The sequence below is a fragment of the Lates calcarifer genome, unplaced genomic scaffold (genome assembly GCF_001640805.2).
Source record: "Lates calcarifer isolate ASB-BC8 unplaced genomic scaffold, TLL_Latcal_v3 _unitig_540_quiver_1162, whole genome shotgun sequence".
Classification (NCBI taxonomy): Eukaryota; Metazoa; Chordata; class Actinopteri; family Centropomidae; genus Lates; species Lates calcarifer.
The window spans coordinates 10,551-30,941 of NW_026117497.1; the positions used below are offsets into that span (position 1 = coordinate 10,551).

Here is a 20,391-nt window from a genome sequence, read left to right on the forward strand (position 1 = left end):
GGATAGATAGAGGGATCGGAATATGGATAGGCAGACAAGGGCACAAGCTGGAGCTGAGGGCAGAAGGCAGGAAGATCAGCTCCAAATATAGATGGATGAGAGCTGCAGAAAGCAGACGCTGCACCGCCCGGGAGGAAATGGCTTTGCGCTGCAGAAGGTAAGCATGCACACAACAATGCTGACTGAAAACTACACTAACTTCATGCTCTGCCTGTGTTTCATGTTAATTGTTCACACAAGAAACAGAGACATGAACCAGTCATTCTGCCTGTTAAAGAGCTCTAAATATCGTGAAGTAACCCAGTGAATCTGGTGTTAAGTGTGGAGAATTGATTTGTTTCATTCTGTATTATTTCACAGCACTGATACATTTCTTCTCTAGTTTTAACAGAAGAAGATATTTTCAGGATTCAGAAACACCTTGCTGGTCCTCCTTCATGCCTTCTTGGTCTGGTCACTCCCAATCCTTGTACCAGTGTCTTGATACCACAGTGACGCTGGACAGGTTTGGGGGGGGCTGTGCTGAGGACTGCTCCACTTTCTTCTAAACAAAAGAAAATCTGTGTTGCATGAAACCATTTTTATTTTCTGTCACGTGCTTCGAATTTTTATATGGTTGCAGACTCAGGTGAGTTCAAATTAATGTCTCCAGTGCAAAATCTCACATTGCTCTGATTTCTGTTCTAATTTTAGCAGATATATATAGAGTATATATATATATATATATATATATATACTATATATATATATATATATATATATATATATATATATATATATATATATAGTGTATAGCAGGATCTGAGTCTGAATCTTGTCTGTGTATGGGCATTTTCTTGGCTCTTGACTGGCTGTGATGCAAATATAAGAACTTCACATTTATCTTATTGCAAATAGTTTAGAATACATTGAAAATAAACTCAGTAAAGAGATGTCCAGTTTAAATGCACCTGATTTCACAGAGTCACAGTCAGATTCAGTCAGAGCTGTGGGGAAGTTAAAGCTGCTTCATCTCATGTGTATTTAGTATTTTACATTCTAAAACATATACTTGATGTGATGCTTGGTTTGAGTCTGGCAGATGAAAGCAGACTGATAGAGTATTGCAGGTGCAGCAGGACCAGCCACAGGATATAGAGGCTCATTGGTTTCTGTACAGACCAGATTTTACTCTGTACTCCATCTTTTATTGAGTGTGTTATACTCAGTGTGGATCTGTGGGATTGTTTGTTGGTGTTTGCTGTCATTTTGTGATCTGATGCTTGGCTGCAAATAATAAAGCTGAAGTCTGATCTTCCTGGTGCTGTTTTTCTTCATCAGGTAGCAGGGCCCTGATCCATGAGATGAAGGTCTGTGTTTGCACAAAGGTAGAAACATGCACTGACATCTCATGTACCCTCAGTCCTGTTTAATCACAATCGTGAATGTAGACATGTGTTTAATCACATCTGCACATCGACAGGCTGATCTGAGATGAGATTATACTCATTATGTTATATCACTTTACACATGACAACTATTGTCATATATATTATGTGATATATATTTTCAGTTTTGTTAGTGGATTATTCTTCCATGTCTCAGATACACATTTATATTATCAGCATTATATAATCAGCCTCCTCACAGCTGGATTATCTCTGTTTTTTATTTTAGATCAAAGCACTACTGACTTTCTTTGACTAAAAAACAAACAAATAAACAAACAAAACAAAAATTAGACATCAGTTAGGAACCATGGTCCACAGACTGAATATGTCAAAACAGATCAGGATAAACTGGGTCCTGTAGTCCAGGGTCAGATGGGAGCTTGTGAAACCTCTCATTTCTGATCTGGGATCAGATAGCAATCATAGAAATCATTTGACCCAGATCTGACCCAGAAGCTTCACAGGTTCCTTACAGGATCTGGGCTGAGTCACCACAAAGGAATCCTCATCTGGTCTGGAGGTGGCCCTGTGCTGGCCCAGATTCTCAAAAATGGATCCACTTCAGTATTGGCCTGTTGTGCCAAAGGTCACTGGCCCAAGTCCATCATCCAAATCTGAACCAGAACTTATGAAGGCTTTGGACCTTATTTAAATTTACTGTCCATTTATTGGTGACAGTAAAATGTGAACTCATGTGACGACAAGCATATACACACTGCAATGTCTTATCTTCTGAAGTCACTAATCATGAGTAACTATAGGAGAATGTCTGGGAAGTTTGACATTAAAAAAAACACATGCAACTCTTTAAATGAATTCATACAGAAATTAAGCTAATTCTTTTTGCATATATTGACTATGACTGTAACTGTGAAACAAAGAGTAAATTCACTAAAACAATGAGTTAAAAAGAGCAGTCTGTCCAACACAACAAGAACATGTAAAACACCTGAACAAACAATGTCACAAGAATCAAACACAGTTACCATGTGGGTTGTGAAAAATTAGTGAGGTGTGATATAAATGATGTAACTGCATTCACAAACACACACACTCACAGAGACACACACACTCCTAGACATCATTGGTCAGACGCTGAAAAGCTTTTGGCAGGAAGCCGATTTGTTGTCTCAGGACTCTTTCCATCCAAGTACAACATGGACAGATCAGATAAACACAAGACACCAGCATCAGATGTTTAAGATGATTAAGACATTTGTTTAATTTTTATAGCATTTTAAATTTAACAGGTGTTCCCTGTGTTTTTGGGTGTATCACTACCAGACTCCTTTGACAAAAATAGTAATTTTACCAAGTAGAACAGGAGCTGAAGGATTACCACTGACTCCATCCTTTAGATTGTTTGTGTTATTGTCTAACTTTCAGTGGTGGAAAAGTATTCAGATACAGTACAACAACACAAACAAACTAACAGATTGAGGCAGCAGTATTCCAACAGCTCCTGTGTACTGCTTGCTAAAATTTTTTTGTTAATGGAGTCTGGTAGGGATACATGGTTATGCTGTTCACAGTGTCCCTATCAATAATTTACATCCAAAAAATGGGCAAATAAGGTTCCAGGTTCAAAAATACTATAATCAAATTCAGGTTCAACAGGATGCACAAATGCTGCCACACAGACACAATCAGAAGACCTCCCCTTCAAACGCACTTCCTGCTCATGACCTGGAGCTTCTCTGATCTGATGCTTCTCCCATTGTCCAAACACAAACCCTGTATGTATATGCATATGGTCACCTGTACAATGTATAAACATAAAACAAACAAAAACAATGTGGCTCTGACAGTAATGATGATGATGGCTGTGCCAGCCGTGCTGCTGCTGATTCTTCATCCACTTAATAAGAAAATGTAGAATTTTTAGGTTGAGGTCCTGAGTGTAGGACTCAGCCAATAAGCCTCAAGGATATGTTAGTCTGAGCAAATGGAACCTCAACTAAGAATTGTGTATTCACCTGACAGAGCTGCAGTTTGCATGTGGCCTGTCAGAAATTCCAGAAAACAAAATAAATCTCATGCTTGACTGGTTATATGATACAGGCCAAGGGAGCATGAGATCAGAGCGCCATGCAGTGGAGTAAACTACAAACTACACCAGACCATCTGCAAATCCCACAGCAACAGGCCTGCGGCCCAAAATTGGGGCCATCAGCAATAATATGTGGCCTGCCACATTATTAAAATGATTTGGCGGGCACGTCATTTTAAGAATCAGATTTTTCCTGTCTTTACTTTCAGACTGACAGTCCCACATACAGCTCTGATGTCCAAACAGAGACCCCCCCTACCCCACCCCACCTAAAGAATGATTATTATATTATTAGCCATCTTGACAGTGAATGTCAGACACAAGGATCAGAATCAAACACAGCTCCATCTTCTTTATACACAGTCATTGGCAGCAATTTTCACACAGAATCCCTTCTTCTTTCATTTTGCCTATAAAATAAAAGCGCGCGTTCGTTTTTGCATCATTGCTTCATTTCGGGCAGTTTATTCTGAAAGGTTCTGATGGAAGTTCAGAAATTTGTGTTGCTTGACAAATTTGTGAATCAGGTTACAAAAAGAACAACTAACGACTGTGTCCACAGAGCTACATGTGAACAATTACTGAACAAAGTCCAGCTGCATGTTTTCATCTCATTCTGAGATGAGTCTGTGATTATGATCTGACCATCTAAGAAAACAGAGTGTGTGTGTGTGTGTGTGTGTTATTCACTGTCTACCTGAAGTCTAGTTTGTTTAATTGATTCATTAAAAGGATTCAAACACTGATGAGACCTGATCAGTAGAAACACTGCGCTGTTTCCAAGACACCGTGACACCAACAGGATCAGGTCCTCCGTGTTTCAGAGAGAAAGAAATCAGAGTCAGGACGAGGAGGCATGTGGCCCCTCCCTCTGCTGTTACCGCGCGGTGAGGTGTCGCTGAGCAAACACACACACACACACACACACACAAACAATCGGGACAGAGGACCTATATGAAGTGAACTCGCTGAACCACAGACAGAGGTACGGACAGATGTTTTACTCGGAATTTCCTTCAGCTTTGGACGACTTAGAGCTCAGGGTAGACACAGACTGGGAGTTATAGTCGTCCAGGACTCAGACCGGGGGATCACTGTAGGCTGCCTTCTCATTCTCAGGAAACCCGGATCTCATGCTGTGTTTGTGGTGTGTATGTGCATTATATAATCAGCCTCCTCACAGCTGGATTATCTCTGTTTTTTATTTTAGATCAAAGCACTACTGACTTTCTTTGACTAAAAAACAAACAAATAAACAAACAAAACAAAAATTAGACATCAGTTAGGAACCATGGTCCACAGACTGAATATGTCAAAACAGATCAGGATAAACTGGGTCCTGTAGTCCAGGGTCAGATGGGAGCTTGTGAAACCTCTCATTTCTGATCTGGGATCAGATAGCAATCATAGAAATCATTTGACCCAGATCTGACCCAGAAGCTTCACAGGTTCCTTACAGGATCTGGGCTGAGTCACCACAAAGGAATCCTCATCTGGTCTGGAGGTGGCCCTGTGCTGGCCCAGATTCTCAAAAATGGATCCACTTCAGTATTGGCCTGTTGTGCCAAAGGTCACTGGCCCAAGTCCATCATCCAAATCTGAACCAGAACTTATGAAGGCTTTGGACCTTATTTAAATTTACTGTCCATTTATTGGTGACAGTAAAATGTGAACTCATGTGACGACAAGCATATACACACTGCAATGTCTTATCTTCTGAAGTCACTAATCATGAGTAACTATAGGAGAATGTCTGGGAAGTTTGACATTAAAAAAAACACATGCAACTCTTTAAATGAATTCATACAGAAATTAAGCTAATTCTTTTTGCATATATTGACTATGACTGTAACTGTGAAACAAAGAGTAAATTCACTAAAACAATGAGTTAAAAAGAGCAGTCTGTCCAACACAACAAGAACATGTAAAACACCTGAACAAACAATGTCACAAGAATCAAACACAGTTACCATGTGGGTTGTGAAAAATTAGTGAGGTGTGATATAAATGATGTAACTGCATTCACAAACACACACACTCACAGAGACACACACACTCCTAGACATCATTGGTCAGACGCTGAAAAGCTTTTGGCAGGAAGCCGATTTGTTGTCTCAGGACTCTTTCCATCCAAGTACAACATGGACAGATCAGATAAACACAAGACACCAGCATCAGATGTTTAAGATGATTAAGACATTTGTTTAATTTTTATAGCATTTTAAATTTAACAGGTGTTCCCTGTGTTTTTGGGTGTATCACTACCAGACTCCTTTGACAAAAATAGTAATTTTACCAAGTAGAACAGGAGCTGAAGGATTACCACTGACTCCATCCTTTAGATTGTTTGTGTTATTGTCTAACTTTCAGTGGTGGAAAAGTATTCAGATACAGTACAACAACACAAACAAACTAACAGATTGAGGCAGCAGTATTCCAACAGCTCCTGTGTACTGCTTGCTAAAATTTTTTTGTTAATGGAGTCTGGTAGGGATACATGGTTATGCTGTTCACAGTGTCCCTATCAATAATTTTTTAGGTTGAGGTCCTGAGTGTAGGACTCAGCCAATAAGCCTCAAGGATATGTTAGTCTGAGCAAATGGAACCTCAACTAAGAATTGTGTATTCACCTGACAGAGCTGCAGTTTGCATGTGGCCTGTCAGAAATTCCAGAAAACAAAATAAATCTCATGCTTGACTGGTTATATGATACAGGCCAAGGGAGCATGAGATCAGAGCGCCATGCAGTGGAGTAAACTACAAACTACACCAGACCATCTGCAAATCCCACAGCAACAGGCCTGCGGCCCAAAATTGGGGCCATCAGCAATAATATGTGGCCTGCCACATTATTAAAATGATTTGGCGGGCACGTCATTTTAAGAATCAGATTTTTCCTGTCTTTACTTTCAGACTGACAGTCCCACATACAGCTCTGATGTCCAAACAGAGACCCCCCCTACCCCACCCCACCTAAAGAATGATTATTATATTATTAGCCATCTTGACAGTGAATGTCAGACACAAGGATCAGAATCAAACACAGCTCCATCTTCTTTATACACAGTCATTGGCAGCAATTTTCACACAGAATCCCTTCTTCTTTCATTTTGCCTATAAAATAAAAGCGCGCGTTCGTTTTTGCATCATTGCTTCATTTCGGGCAGTTTATTCTGAAAGGTTCTGATGGAAGTTCAGAAATTTGTGTTGCTTGACAAATTTGTGAATCAGGTTACAAAAAGAACAACTAACGACTGTGTCCACAGAGCTACATGTGAACAATTACTGAACAAAGTCCAGCTGCATGTTTTCATCTCATTCTGAGATGAGTCTGTGATTATGATCTGACCATCTAAGAAAACAGAGTGTGTGTGTGTGTGTGTGTTATTCACTGTCTACCTGAAGTCTAGTTTGTTTAATTGATTCATTAAAAGGATTCAAACACTGATGAGACCTGATCAGTAGAAACACTGCGCTGTTTCCAAGACACCGTGACACCAACAGGATCAGGTCCTCCGTGTTTCAGAGAGAAAGAAATCAGAGTCAGGACGAGGAGGCATGTGGCCCCTCCCTCTGCTGTTACCGCGCGGTGAGGTGTCGCTGAGCAAACACACACACACACACACACACACAAACAATCGGGACAGAGGACCTATATGAAGTGAACTCGCTGAACCACAGACAGAGGTACGGACAGATGTTTTACTCGGAATTTCCTTCAGCTTTGGACGACTTAGAGCTCAGGGTAGACACAGACTGGGAGTTATAGTCGTCCAGGACTCAGACCGGGGGATCACTGTAGGCTGCCTTCTCATTCTCAGGAAACCCGGATCTCATGCTGTGTTTGTGGTGTGTATGTGTAGGGACAGAGATCAGTGTCCAGGCTGTTTCTCTGTGCTGAGAGAGAAAAAGCACAGTCATTTCCTGGTCTCTGTAGTTTTCCTCCTGTCCCGTTCGGATGGTCCCATGTAGGCTCCCGTCCCGTCTCAGCTCCGACTGATTTGGGGGGGGTGTTCTACACGGGATGTGTGTGTTAAAGTTAGAAAAGTGAGGTTCAGTGTGGGGGTGAGCTCCATATTCTGCTTCATATCGTTCCTAAGACTGAACAATAGGCTGAGAGTGAACAGCAGAGGACAGTAGAGCCTGTGATCACTGAGGATCAGCTGTGTGTGTCAGAGCTGGGCTGTAGGAGCAGAAGGACTGAGCCTCAGGTGGCTGCGCTGAGAAACCCTGTCTGTCTCAGAGAGTCGGCTGTGATGATATCTGTTGTTCAGAGCAGCAGCCTCACTCTGACGGACAGTGACTGTCTGTGGAGTGGGACGTGCTGTGTCTCTGCCCATTTCTTATCACAGTCACATCTACTGACTGACCAGCAATGATAATTACTAACTTTGTTTGTTACACTAACAGCTGATTTGATTACTGTTACTCTGTCTTTTACTCAGTCCAAATCTTCATTCCAGATCTTTTCCAGCTCTCCAGACGTGGGCGCTGATGTGTGTGTGTAGCGGAATCATGTGTGTGCTGTGTTACACACATTAATGGCAGATCATTAGACTGAAAACAAATACATTCCAAACAGCTTCCTTAAGACACGCCACACTTTACCACTTAACCTGTGAATTTACTTCCTGTTGGTGAGGTAGCAGTAGATGGTTCAAAAACAATTTGATGTATGGTCTCTTATCACTTATGCATAGTCAGTAATGTTAACTGACTGGATTGTCCAGTTGTGTTTGTTTGTGTGTGTTGGTTTGCTTTCACTTCTTGGACACTTTCATTAAGCCTCATACAGTCTTATACATGTAAATACTTATCTGGCTTCACTTACATTCCCCACAGTGTTAAATTAGGCCCAAGTTCTCCTGTTGTCCAGCTCAAGTTGAAAACTACACGCTGCTCTCAGTAGAGTGTGTGGTTTTCATTCAAGTCTCAGACTGCCTCTCAAATGAATCTGCTTGATTTAGACCAGTGTGGTTTCAGAGCAGTCAGCATGCTCAGTAAAACCTCTGCAAATGCTCCAAAGTGCAGCAGTACATCTGGTCTTTGTCCAGACAGAGCCAGCTCATGTCACTCTGCACTGACTCCCTGTTGCTGCTCACATTAAGTTCTGGTAGCTAAAGCACAGAACCCACCCACCACCTGTCACTCAGGTGTATGAGCCTTCTTATTCACTATGATCTGCAAATGGACGATGACCAGTTAGAAATAGGTAAAAACTGAATATAGTACCTACTGCATAGAGCAGTAGAGATTTCTGACACAGGATATGTGACGTGTTGTGTTCTTGATGTCTACACTGTTGCCATACTAATGATTTATGTAGTGAACTGCCTCTCTGTCTTAGCTTATGTTTTAGTGATGTCAGAATCTGCAGACCGTCCCTCCTCTGTCTCCTCCATCTCCTCCATCTCTCTGCTGGAGGTCAAGGCTGAGACTCATCTAGTCCTCCAAGCTTTCCTCCATCGGACCCTTTCTGTCCCCCTGAAAGATAGGCCTGGTAGAGTAGGAGGTACCTACAGAGACCACAACAAGTACAGGTAATGTACCTCACCACTCTGGACCTCTGCTGTTGTGTCCTGTTCTGTTTCTCTACCTCAGACTGATTAACATGTCTCTGTCCTATTCTACCACGTGTATTTCTTTACCATCTGACTTGGAGTAAGTCACACACACATCATACAGTGGCTGCGCTTTCTTACTAATGAAGTTCAGTCACTGTCAGAGAAGAAAACGTAATGCATCTCCCATGAAAGCAAAAGCTTTCTCAGCGTAGAGTGAGATCACAATTCCATGATTTTACTTTAGAAGTCAAACATTAATGATGTGAAGAGACAGTGTTAGTATTTTCACACCCAGTGCAGTGTTACAGTGGTCAGAGGAGAGTCACACACAGATGGAGGTATACACAGCCTCCAGCACCTGCTTTAACAATTTTTGCCCCTGTTGTTCAGCATACTTCTCTGCTCTCCCCTGTTAGCTCCAAGCCACAACCAAAACCAGTGGATGTGTGTAACTCTCAAACTGAAGATGAGAAGACGGCATTCAAAGATTTCATAAAGCAGCTGCCTCGCCGGAGCACCTCACGCCGCCCTGCCAAAGAGCCTAAAAGCTCACTGGACAGGGACAGCAAGGCAAAACTGTCACTACCCAGAGACCAGACAGAAGTAAGGAAGTTTCACTTTTGTCAGACACTCATAGGTCACATTTTGCTTGTTGATTTAAGATAAGCTGCAGTTGTGGTGGGACAGCAGGCATTAGGCCCCACCACCGGAGGGACAAGGTGGATCTGTAAGTCTCTGTCCGACGCTGAGGTCTACAGTGAGATATTTGTCACCTGCTGACCAGATTTCCATGGTTTGTCTCTGGTGATGTGTTCACTGAATTAGAAGTTATCACAGTTTGAACTGCTCCACACAGGAGACGTGGTCTGCAGTCAGTCATGACACCAGTCCATGGTACAGGCAAAGAAAACATTTTGTCTGGTTAACTGAGCCGGGCTGATGGCAGATATTAGATATCTTGGCTACAAGCATGTCCTCTGCCAGTTAGCTTGTTTCACTGTTCCACTGTGTGGTCTGACAGGGTATCACCAAAAACCTGTAACTCATCACCCAACAAGCAGATAATCATGAAATCTCCTCAGCTCCTTCATCTTCTGAAGGGAAAAATCCTTTTCATTTCAGTGACTCTGTGGCCTTTCCTCTAAATCTAGCCACAACATTTTTGTATTGTCACCAGTATCAACACAGCAGCCTCTTGAGGGCACTAAGGGGTTTTAGACTTTTATTCTTGTTGATCAATGAAAAGATCAGCATTGTGTAGAGGTGGAAACAGCAGCAATGGTGGACAAATCTCTGTCTGAAAATAGTGAGAAAACATCAAGTTAGTGTGACTTGCTGTGAATTCACCTAAAGTTCAGCGTGAGTCTGAAATAAGATAAAGATCAATGATAAGAAACAGGACTATACAGACTAGAATATATGACACCACAAAAAAAGGACTGTGTGTTTGGATTGTATCATTGTCTAGGATATAAAGACTGAGTGGTTGTTGTTTTTACAATAAAAAGCTACACATGATTAAAAAAACCAACAACATCACAGTCAGTTGGTCCAGTGTGTGTGTTAGAGGTAAAATGTTTTCCTGGAGCGCTCAGTTTTTCTAATTACCTGTATTATTATATTCATGCAGTATATCTATACAAACTTAGACAGGGTAGAGTGAAGTTAAGTGTCTTTACATTTAACAAAACATAACTCATATTCCTGTCTATCTGCACTGTCTTTACTTTATCTGTCTAATATATATAATGTATGTATAAGGGTATCTAATACAGTATACACTGATCAGCCACAACATTAAAACCACTCACTGGTTTTATTGTTGTAGCCTACCGGTGTACAGTATATACAGATGTGGCTAAAAGTGTTGGTCCTAAGAAAAATCTAAATTTTTAGACACTGTTCTCTGTTCCATATTTTATAAAACAGATATGTTGCTTTCACCTTTTGAGGTAATTTATTCTAAAATAGCTCATCATGGACTATACTGAGCTGGTTACCGGGGATGTGCTCAACACTTCAGTTGTGCGGTCAGGCACAATGAGACACCTTGAGAGTTGCTTCAGTTGTGATTTATTGCTGAGGATGGCTGGCAATTGATGCTGATTTTATATTTCACTCAGACAAACAATTGCTGCCAGGACAGAGCCCAGGGTTCTGCTGCAGGGGTTTCAAAAGGCATCACACCTGCACAGGCTTCCATATATAGACTCTGATCAAGCCAGACTCCTCCTATTTCCTGCTTTCCTCAGACATCTCCTCCTCCAGGCCTGCTCTTCACAACATTTAGATTTTAGATAATACAACACATGAAAATAGTATGGACAAAAATATTTGAATACTAAATAACCTAATATTTTGCAGCACATCCTTTTGGATCAATCATTGCAATTACAGTGGGGGAAATAAGTATCCAACACAGCAGCAGATTTTCATTAAACATATTTCCAACTCAGCTATTCACATTCAATTTAGACCAGATATTAGTATTAACTCAATAAAACTACACAGATAAAGAAATTGTGACTTTTCAATCCATATAAAAGTTATGTGCAATAAAGTGGAATGACGAAAAAAAATAGGAAAAAAGCACAAAAACAGCTGATTCCACTCGTCCTGCCTGTGTTAGGTCAGTGCATGTTGGAAGGTTAGAACAACAGGGGTCACCCACTGCCTGAATTTAAGTTTTAAAAAAATCATTTCTTACCAGCTGTCACACAAGAAACATCTCATGATGGGTAGAGGCAAAGAACTTTCCCAAGACCTTGCAAGACTGTTGAGCAACATGGTAATGGCACTGGTTATCAACAGATTTCTAAGCTTTTTTATCTGCAAGTGGAAGGAACATCATTCCACCATCAACCAACCACATACAGGAGCTCACAAGATTTCCAAACAGGCAGTCAGAAATTTTGTCAGAAGACCAGCCCAAGAGCCAAGGAGCACTAGAAAAGAGCTCCAGAAAGACCTGGAAGCAGCAGGTTTAGTTGTCACAATAAGCAATGCACTCCAATGCCACAGTCTCAATGCAAGATCTCTGTGGAACACTCCATTACTGAAGAAAAGGCAGTTTGCTACATTGCAAATTTGGAGAAGCCTGTATATTACTGGGATAGTGTAGTGTGGTCAGATGAGACAAAAATGGAACTTTTTGGCACAATGTTATAATTTCTTTAACTGTCTTTAACTTTCTTTAACTATTTAAATAGACTGAATAACTGGAGAAGATTGATAAGGTCTGTGATACTAATTGAAGACAACAGTCTGTTTGATAAATATCACCACAATCCATTCATTTCTTACCACTTCCATTGGACACCAACAGTTTTAGCCTCGTCTGTATGTTTAAAGTGGTATTAAATGTCAGTTTAGTAAATGTGGTGGTGATGTAATGATCAGTGTAGCACACCTTCATCAGAGTCACCACATCCTTAATGTTGAGCAGACAACCCTGTTCCCACAGGATGATAGCAGTTCCTCCTCCTCCTCTTTGTCAGAAGATGATGACAGTGAGACGAAACAGCACAAGAAGCTGAAGAAGATCAGAAAAAAGATCTCCAATTTCTTCAGGTTAAAGTTGCAGAGGGAGAAGGAGAAAGAGAAGGAGAGGGAAAAGGAGAAGGAGAAAGAGAAAGATAGGGAAAAGGAGAAGGAGAAAGAGAAAGATAGGGAAAAGGAGAAGGAGAAACAGAAGGAGAAGGACAAAGAGAGGTCTGGATCTCATCGTAAGAGGCCTATCCCACTGCCAATCAACAAAGAACCAGATGCTCCACCAACCATTGTATCTCCCAGTAAGCTCCTCCATTACTCTACAACGCTACACTAACCAACTGTAGCTGTAGCTGTACTCCTTCATTTGTTTGCTGCTATGTCTGAAGTTAAAATGAAAATGTGGAATCTTTTTATTGTTTTCAATCTGCACACTATAAAAATTCAGACCTCCAAACCAGCCTGTCTGTCAGTGTGCTGAGGTCAACTGACAAACACAGAAAAGCTAGTGTTACTCACTGCACCTGGTTGCAACCTGTGTTGATATGTGCATCTGAACGTGATTAGTGACATTACTACAGTAGATAGCAGCAATGAAGGTTTTCATCAGACATGTTTGTGACGTTGTGGTTAATGTGAATGTAGATCACCCTCCTGAGTTCTATGAAGAGGTGGCAGAGAAGCTTGAGAAGATCGCCCAGAAGTCCACCAGTTTAAAGAAATCGAGTCCCTCACACAAGCCCTCACAAGGTAATCTCTCTCTGTCTCACACACACACACACACACACACCTCAACACACATCAGACCGGTCAGCTGCAATTCTGTATCCTGCTGCAGTTCATGTTTTCCTCTTTCTAGCTGTGTCACATCATCAGATACTCAGTGAAACAGAGTCAGACTGATGTGACCATATGAACTGGTGTGTGAGTTATGATACTAGTAATGTGATTGGCTGAGAGAGTATATTCCACAGCTCTCAGCCCTTTTGCACCTGAGTACACCCACACAGTCCAAAACCACCACTTTTCCCCATTTATGTGTTTGTGCAGTTAAGATATTATGTGTCAGGTGCAGTACTTTCTCATTTCACTGAACTGTCTTGTGGCAAAAGGGAGCTTGTGTCTTACAGCAACAATAATCCAAGTTAGATGTGGATATAGTACATGCAGTACTAAGGCGTTAAACAAAATGGCTGCTCCACAACATGTAGCTGCTTAAAAGGCCTTGCCCCATACACTGGTAGGAGGCAGTGCTTTTCAACTAGCTGACACTAGTGAGTTGGGTTTGTTAACACAGTTATTTTCTGCCTGAAATGACCTAAAGAGTAAATCCCACTGCAGATGACTGTAAAGTTGTTGCTTCTTTCTGTCAGCAGTGTATGATAAAGAGACAGTGGTGCAGCAGCTCGTTCAGGTGCTCTCTTTGGAGGCAGACTCTATCAACAATAAGGTAGGTAGAGGTTCAACATTAGGTGTGTAAACTGCATTATTTATGTGTCAGATATTGGCAGCTCTTGTGCTGAGAGCTGCCAGTACATGTGCATGTGTGTGTAAACTGTGCTCACTTTCTACAGATCCAGTCAGACCCCTTCCTGCGGTCCAACTTGGCTCGTCTTTCTTACCCATCGTTTGCCAAACTTCTAGACGCTTTCAGCAGCAGTCATGAATCTGAGGCCCCGGCCCTGCCGCCAACAGCCAGTCCAATGCTGCAACGCATGGCTGTCACGATGGAAGTATCACGGCGGATAGTAACAGCCACAGGAGCTGTGCGCATGCAAGGCTATGCTGAGTGCTACATGGAGACCTTTGCCCCTTGGGTCAAGAGCCAAGGAGGATGGGTGAGTGGTTTAATGCTCAGAGCATGACAGAAATGTTTCTCAAGTGAAACAATGTGAATCACAAGTAGTGTAGATGCTGTCCTTTACATGAGTAAAAAATAAAACTAAAATAGACAAATGTGTACTAATACACACACCCATGCATCCACTGATCAGCCACAACATTAAACCATTGATAGGTGAAGTGAATAACACTGATCATCTGGTTACAGTACAATGTTCAGCTGGGAAACTATAGGTCCTTCATTACTTTGATATGTACCACTCACCTAAAGATTGTTGTACATGGTAACAGGGGCCCCTCCCAGCAGAGTAGTGCTCCCACCAGACCATGAAAACTGCTCAGAAATGTCTCAAGAAACACAACAAAGAGCCCAAGGTGTTGACCTGGTCTCCAAATGCCCCATATCCCAAAGTGATCCTGCATCATTGGAATGATCCAGAACAATCCAGATCCATGGAGGCCCACCCTGCAACCCACAGGACCCAAAGGATCTGCTACCAATGTCCTGGTACCAGACACCACAGGACACCCTCACCTTGTGTCCATGGTTTTAACGTCATGGCTGATAAGAGTATACATACATACACAGACAACCAAACATATTTATTGGCATGAATTCCTTGAAGAGAATGCCTGACTAAACAAAAAGGTCTTTAATTTACTTTTAAAAGAACACAGGGTTGGAGTGAGACAAAGGTCAACAGGCAAACCCTCCTATTATTTGGCTGCATTGATGCAAAATGCTGGATCATCTGAAAATGCTCTGGGCACATGGAGACGATTGGCACCTTGTGACCTGATAGTACACTGACAGCATGATACATACTGTGTAGCTCAGTAAAGAAACCATGGCAATGACGTGGTGACAGAATGTTAGAGGTCCAACAGGCTGCAGAGAAACTGTCTGTATGGCAGGTCTGATTCTTCTCTGACATCACTTATGTTCCACAAAATGTGAGGTTCTTTAACTCTACTGACGAGATGGACGGCATGCAGGGGTGGGACAGGCCCACTGGTGGAGGCAGGGCAGGGCTCTCTTTGTTTTTCTAAATAATATTAACCGGGGGGAGGAACAGTGGTTCCGGTGGTTAGCGCTGACACTTCACAGCAAGAAGGATCCAGGTTCGGCTTTTCCGTGTTTGCATGTTCCCCCTGTGTCTGTGTGGGTTCTCTCCAAGTTCTCCAGCTTCCTCCCACAGTCCAAACACATGCAGGTTAATTGGTGACTCTAAATTGCCCATAAGTGTGAATGTGAGTGTGAGTGTTTGTCTATATAAGTTGCTTCCAGTCGACCCCTGCAACCCTTAAGGATAAGCAGCGTAGATAATGGATTCATCCATTATTATTAATCAGGACTACTACTCAGAGACACAGTAGTGGGCATTGCCTAAAGTTTGACTTGTATGATGATGATAAAAATGGAATGTATGAATTCAAAGTGACCTCTTGATGTGTGTGGTTTATGGTTAACCACCATCACCCCACCCCACTAACCCCCCCCTCACAAAAGATGTGTATGGGCCTTATTTCATTCAGCACAGAGCCTGACAGAGTCCACAGAGCCTTTTCCCAGTGTCAGGGGAGGTTTATCAGATATTAAATGTGAGACACATGATCTGCCCTGGAACCAAGCTTGAGGGTTTTTACTGAACATCTTCATGGTCAGTGCAGACATGGGCAGATGATGAAATTTACACTTGAATGTGAAACCTTGCATTTGAATGTTAAAGGTATATTTTAAGCTTTATTTTTCTCTGTTGATATTTACCACACATCTTTTAATTTCACCTCCAGGAGAATGTGGTCGACTTGGAGGAGCCTGTAGAGTATGACTAAGTTCTCAGAACCACCACCTAACCGCTGGTCAACACTGAAGTCTAGGTGCTGAAGAGATGGATGAACCTCTGCTTTCCTAGAGTTTCATCTGGACTGTGACAAGAGCAGATTTGAGAGACCTCTTTGATTTCTGTTGATCTGGGATCAGTAAGCACAGGTTGCTGATTTTACCAAGTCGGAAGAAGAAGCTGTTTGTCGTCGCTGATGAGTGTCAATTCTTTTATTATTTATTTAAAAGACCTGTCAATCAGCAGGCTGTAATGGTATTTTGAGTTTTGGTAGTGGGCTCTATACATTTGGATCAAAGAACAAGCTTTTCAGACAGACATTTTATTCTGTGATTAACTGAGATGACAACTTGTCACAGCTGCACTTTCCCTTGTTTCAGGTCCCTGTAGAAGTGAGTGTCAGTATTCTGAACAGACAGGATGAAGCCGTGTGTTGCACTGAAGTGACACTTGATTCGAGACTTCCTGAAACAAGTGGATTTATAGATTGAGTTGATGATTGTCTGTAGATTCATCGCTGCCACAAACTCCTCATATCATCATCTGACACTGTGTTTGTATTGATTCAAAGGTGCCATTTTAAAGGTACAGATAAGCCAAATGTTAGCTTTATCAAAACTCAAATCACCTGATGAAAACAGTCTGTCAGGTTCACCGATGCACAGACCAACTGTAACACCAGGATGTTGGTGTTTTCAGTCCTCGTCTCTGTTGTTTACATTGGTAATGTCTGAAAATAAGTGAAGTCAAATATTGTGAACTCATGTGGATTTTATATTGTGCAAAAAATGTTTTACATATATTTTATATTTGCTGTCAGTCAGAGTCTCGCCACCATGCTACTCAGATGCAGTCAGTACAGAGGAGTGGGTGCAGGAATATGATGCAATAGACATGAGGCATGGACGCATCTCTAAACCACAATACACCTGAACACTCTGCATTCAACGATGGATAAATGGGAAACTGTTCTTTGTCCATTTTATTTTTATCATTTCACTGCAGAATTAATTCATCAGTGCAATAACTATTTATTGACAGCACATGAGAAACAATCATCTGTCAGAATGACTGGGGCCCGAAGGGAAACGAGAGGAAACTGTGCTTTGGTTTTTATCAAAGACATGACCAGTCCCAAGACGTCTGTTTGTAATGAACTGAGTGAAATGACCCTTTCATAGAGCCATGATTTAAGTCTTACCTGGTTGCTCTGTTGACCTATTGAACGACCTCTCCATGATCAGCCTTGATCTGTAAGGCAGTTCTAGCACATGTGACCTCCTGAACACAGGCTGCTGTAAAGCCATTTATCATGGTGTTCCACTGTAAACAATATACTCATGACCTGAGTGTGCTGACATGCACTTTTATTGTGTATTTACAAGTTATTTATTATGAGGGCATTTTACATGCTGTTGTCATGAGACACTATGGTCTTCACTGTAAGTTTTTAATAATTTTATTACTTTATCATGAAGTGAACTAATGCACACACACACAGGATATAAGGAAAAGGTTGATTTCTCTGAGGTATATCATGTCTTTGTAATTAATGTGTATGTTTTTTGGAGATTTTATAAGGTCTGTAAAACTTTTTTTCTTCTTTTTTATATAAAAATATCTTCAAAATGTCCTTTGTCTGATGTAAGATTTTCCTACCCAAACATACAGTTCACTCTGTGAAGTTCTCTTTACATCAGTAAAGAGTCGATGTTAACAATCAGACTCTCACAGGAGCTGTGTTCTCACAACTAGATTTAAATCTGGAACATCCACCTGCACTGACTGAGCTGAGTCAGATAAGAACCCCAGGACTCAGAGACTGTTTACAGATTGACATGACACCACTATTTAGACAAGGTGTTGACAAGATAAAAAGGCTGGGTGACAGCCAGGTCTCTCTCCTGGTTTTTAGATTTTGTCTTAACATGTACCCTACAAACTGACTGAACACAAAGCACTCAAACACAAACATTCTGTCCTAAAGCAGTTCTTTTCATATATTTGAATGAAACATTTTTGTACAAGTCTTTAAGAACAAAGAACAAACAATACCCCAACTAAAAAATCCATCATAGGTTTGCCCTCACAGTACACTTTAGCTCATTTTGGTTATTATCCAGCAAAAAGGAAAGTCAGTTCATATATTTGGTCCAACTAATCCAAATATTAAGTTCAGTTAAATTTATTTTTGGTCCAGATAATAAACATGATAAAACACCTCACAAGTATCCAGAGGTGAGCTTTGGAGGATTGTTTAGGAGACATTAGTGCATTAGTCCTTTCTGAATAGTCAGTCTGATTGCACAGCCTGCTTGGATCTCCACACCTAAATGACAGTGGAGGACAGTCTGCACCAGAATGGCTTTTAGCCCATAGTTGTGGCCTCTGAGCTGCTCTCAGTTTGTCTGTGTTATTGGGTGTTTGTCCTAAAATGTAGGACATAATGGAACAGTGCCATCAGATCAAATCATAGCAAAAAATATCCAAGTTTCAGATTCAGCCAGTTCTCACAAACTGTCACCATGGGAAGTGATGTGAGTTCATTTTACTGTCAAAAACCAGGACTGAGATGATCAGACTAACATGTCCTGTCAGTGCATCCACAGCCTGGTGTTACTGTCCACACACATCACTGAGCCCCTGCTCACTGGCTGGAATATTCAACAGGGTGAGCTCAGTTTATTCATCAACATCATCATCACACACAGTGAACACAGAGCTGCATCACAGGGTCCTTTCAGAATAAAGTGCAGGGTCTGTGCGGATCACAGAGAAGGAACACGTCAGTCAGTGTGGCTCTTTGTATGCACCTTTATATGAACTGATAGTAATGCCACAGGTCATCATTTGTTGTTTTCATCGGTTGCCAAATGTCAGAGGGTCGTGTCTACAAGGACCAGGTCAGAGAGGTGTGCATGAACGACCATAAAACCGTAACCAGCCACTGCAGCGGGCCACATTCCCCCAAGCACTGTTTAACTGAGTGTGTACTGTTGCTCATGTTGGGTGTGGCAGTGACAAATGTCTGACAAATGCATTACCATCCTCCACTGGCAGACAGAAGACTGTAAAAACATCAGATAACTCATATCCAGTGATACTGATGCCATATGAGAAACATGTCATGTTTTACTGTTGAGCTGTAACAGATGATCTTATATACAGATTATTCAACAATGAAACAGATAGAGTTGGGATGAAGTCATGTGGTAAACAAGAAGAATAATGATTAGATCCTTAAATCTGTAAGGTCACTGAACCGGATACAATCAAAGTGCTCTTATATTGTTGGACTAATATACAAGGCCTGAAATTCAAATGATTAACAAAGTGAACTTAGTGCTACATAAAAATATTTTCTGTTCTGTCTGGGTTTCACTTTCTCTCTCTCTTTCGCGTTTCACTCTATTATAATTCTTGAGCTAACACACAAACTGATCCAGCAGGTTATTTAGTTAAGGCTCCTCTCCTCTATTCCTGGTTTTTAATGAAATATAGCTGCAGTCTGTCTGAATGACAGAATTGAAGAACATGAACTCAAAACTTGTTGTTTCATGACACAGAAATATTCTAAACATAATTTATAACAAATTTCACACTCTGTCACTGCATATCTGTGGACAAACAGAAAGAAAATACTGTAAAATAAGGAGAGGCAGATATGTGTGTGTTCTGCTCTTGAAGATAACGTTGGAGCAATCTTTTTCCCCTCAGGATACTCTGAGGCCACTGTAACTTGTTTTGTCTGGAGGCTGGTGGATTTTAGAGTAAAATAAAGCCTTACTGATATGACATAATGCAATGTTAAATATATTCATAGGGCTGATACAAAGACAACCAACAGTGCTGATCATTCTGTGTCTGCTCCTCCTCTTCATACTGCCACCACTAACTGTCCACTGATGGTTTTGATTAGATGGTGTTGGTTGTCTGTAGGATCTCGTAACTCAAACTGAGATCCCAAGGAGTTTTTGATAAGGCTTCCCATCACATGCCAATGAGCAGCTGGTCTGGGGTCAGTCCAGGTGCTTCTCAGCGCACAGAATTTGACAGTACATCAGCATGGAGAACACCAGGGCCAGGATCTGACAAGAGAAGAGGAGGTATACAGAGCAGACAGAGTTATCACCTGAAGGAGATAAAACACAGTCACAGCTGGACTGATCCTG

General features: G+C 41.4%; 1 protein-coding gene across 8 annotated transcripts; it reads left to right on the forward strand.

The window, feature by feature from the left end:
• LOC108874484 (putative uncharacterized protein DDB_G0271982) lies at positions 1-17,852 on the forward strand. 8 transcript variants are annotated; one of them, XM_051068890.1, is made up of 8 exons: positions 1-157; positions 8,828-9,020; positions 9,461-9,647; positions 12,508-12,835; positions 13,179-13,283; positions 13,907-13,983; positions 14,108-14,371; positions 16,170-17,852. In XM_051068890.1, exons 2-8 carry the CDS (start codon positions 8,842-8,844, stop codon positions 16,209-16,211), a joined length of 1,182 nt encoding a protein of 393 aa, XP_050924847.1. In that variant the 5' UTR covers positions 1-157; positions 8,828-8,841; the 3' UTR covers positions 16,212-17,852. The 8 variants fall into 8 exon arrangements, with proteins under 8 accessions (XP_050924847.1, XP_018518490.1, XP_018518492.1 ...); XM_018662974.2 differs by lacking the exon at positions 1-157 and adding an exon at positions 4,290-4,465; XM_018662976.2 differs by lacking the exon at positions 1-157 and adding an exon at positions 4,473-4,627.
• Positions 17,853-20,391: the final 2,539 nt, after the last annotated feature.

Coding starts and splice junctions, on each gene's coding strand:
- LOC108874484 (XM_018662970.2), top strand. CDS start 8,638: ATGAGCCTTCTTATTCACTATGATCTGCAAATGGACGATGACCAGTTA. Junction 9,648..12,507: donor TACCCAGAGACCAGACAGAA/GTAAGGAAGTTT, acceptor CTGTTCCCACAG/GATGATAGCAGTTCCTCCTC. Junction 14,372..16,169: donor TCAAGAGCCAAGGAGGATGG/GTGAGTGGTTTA, acceptor TTTCACCTCCAG/GAGAATGTGGTCGACTTGGA.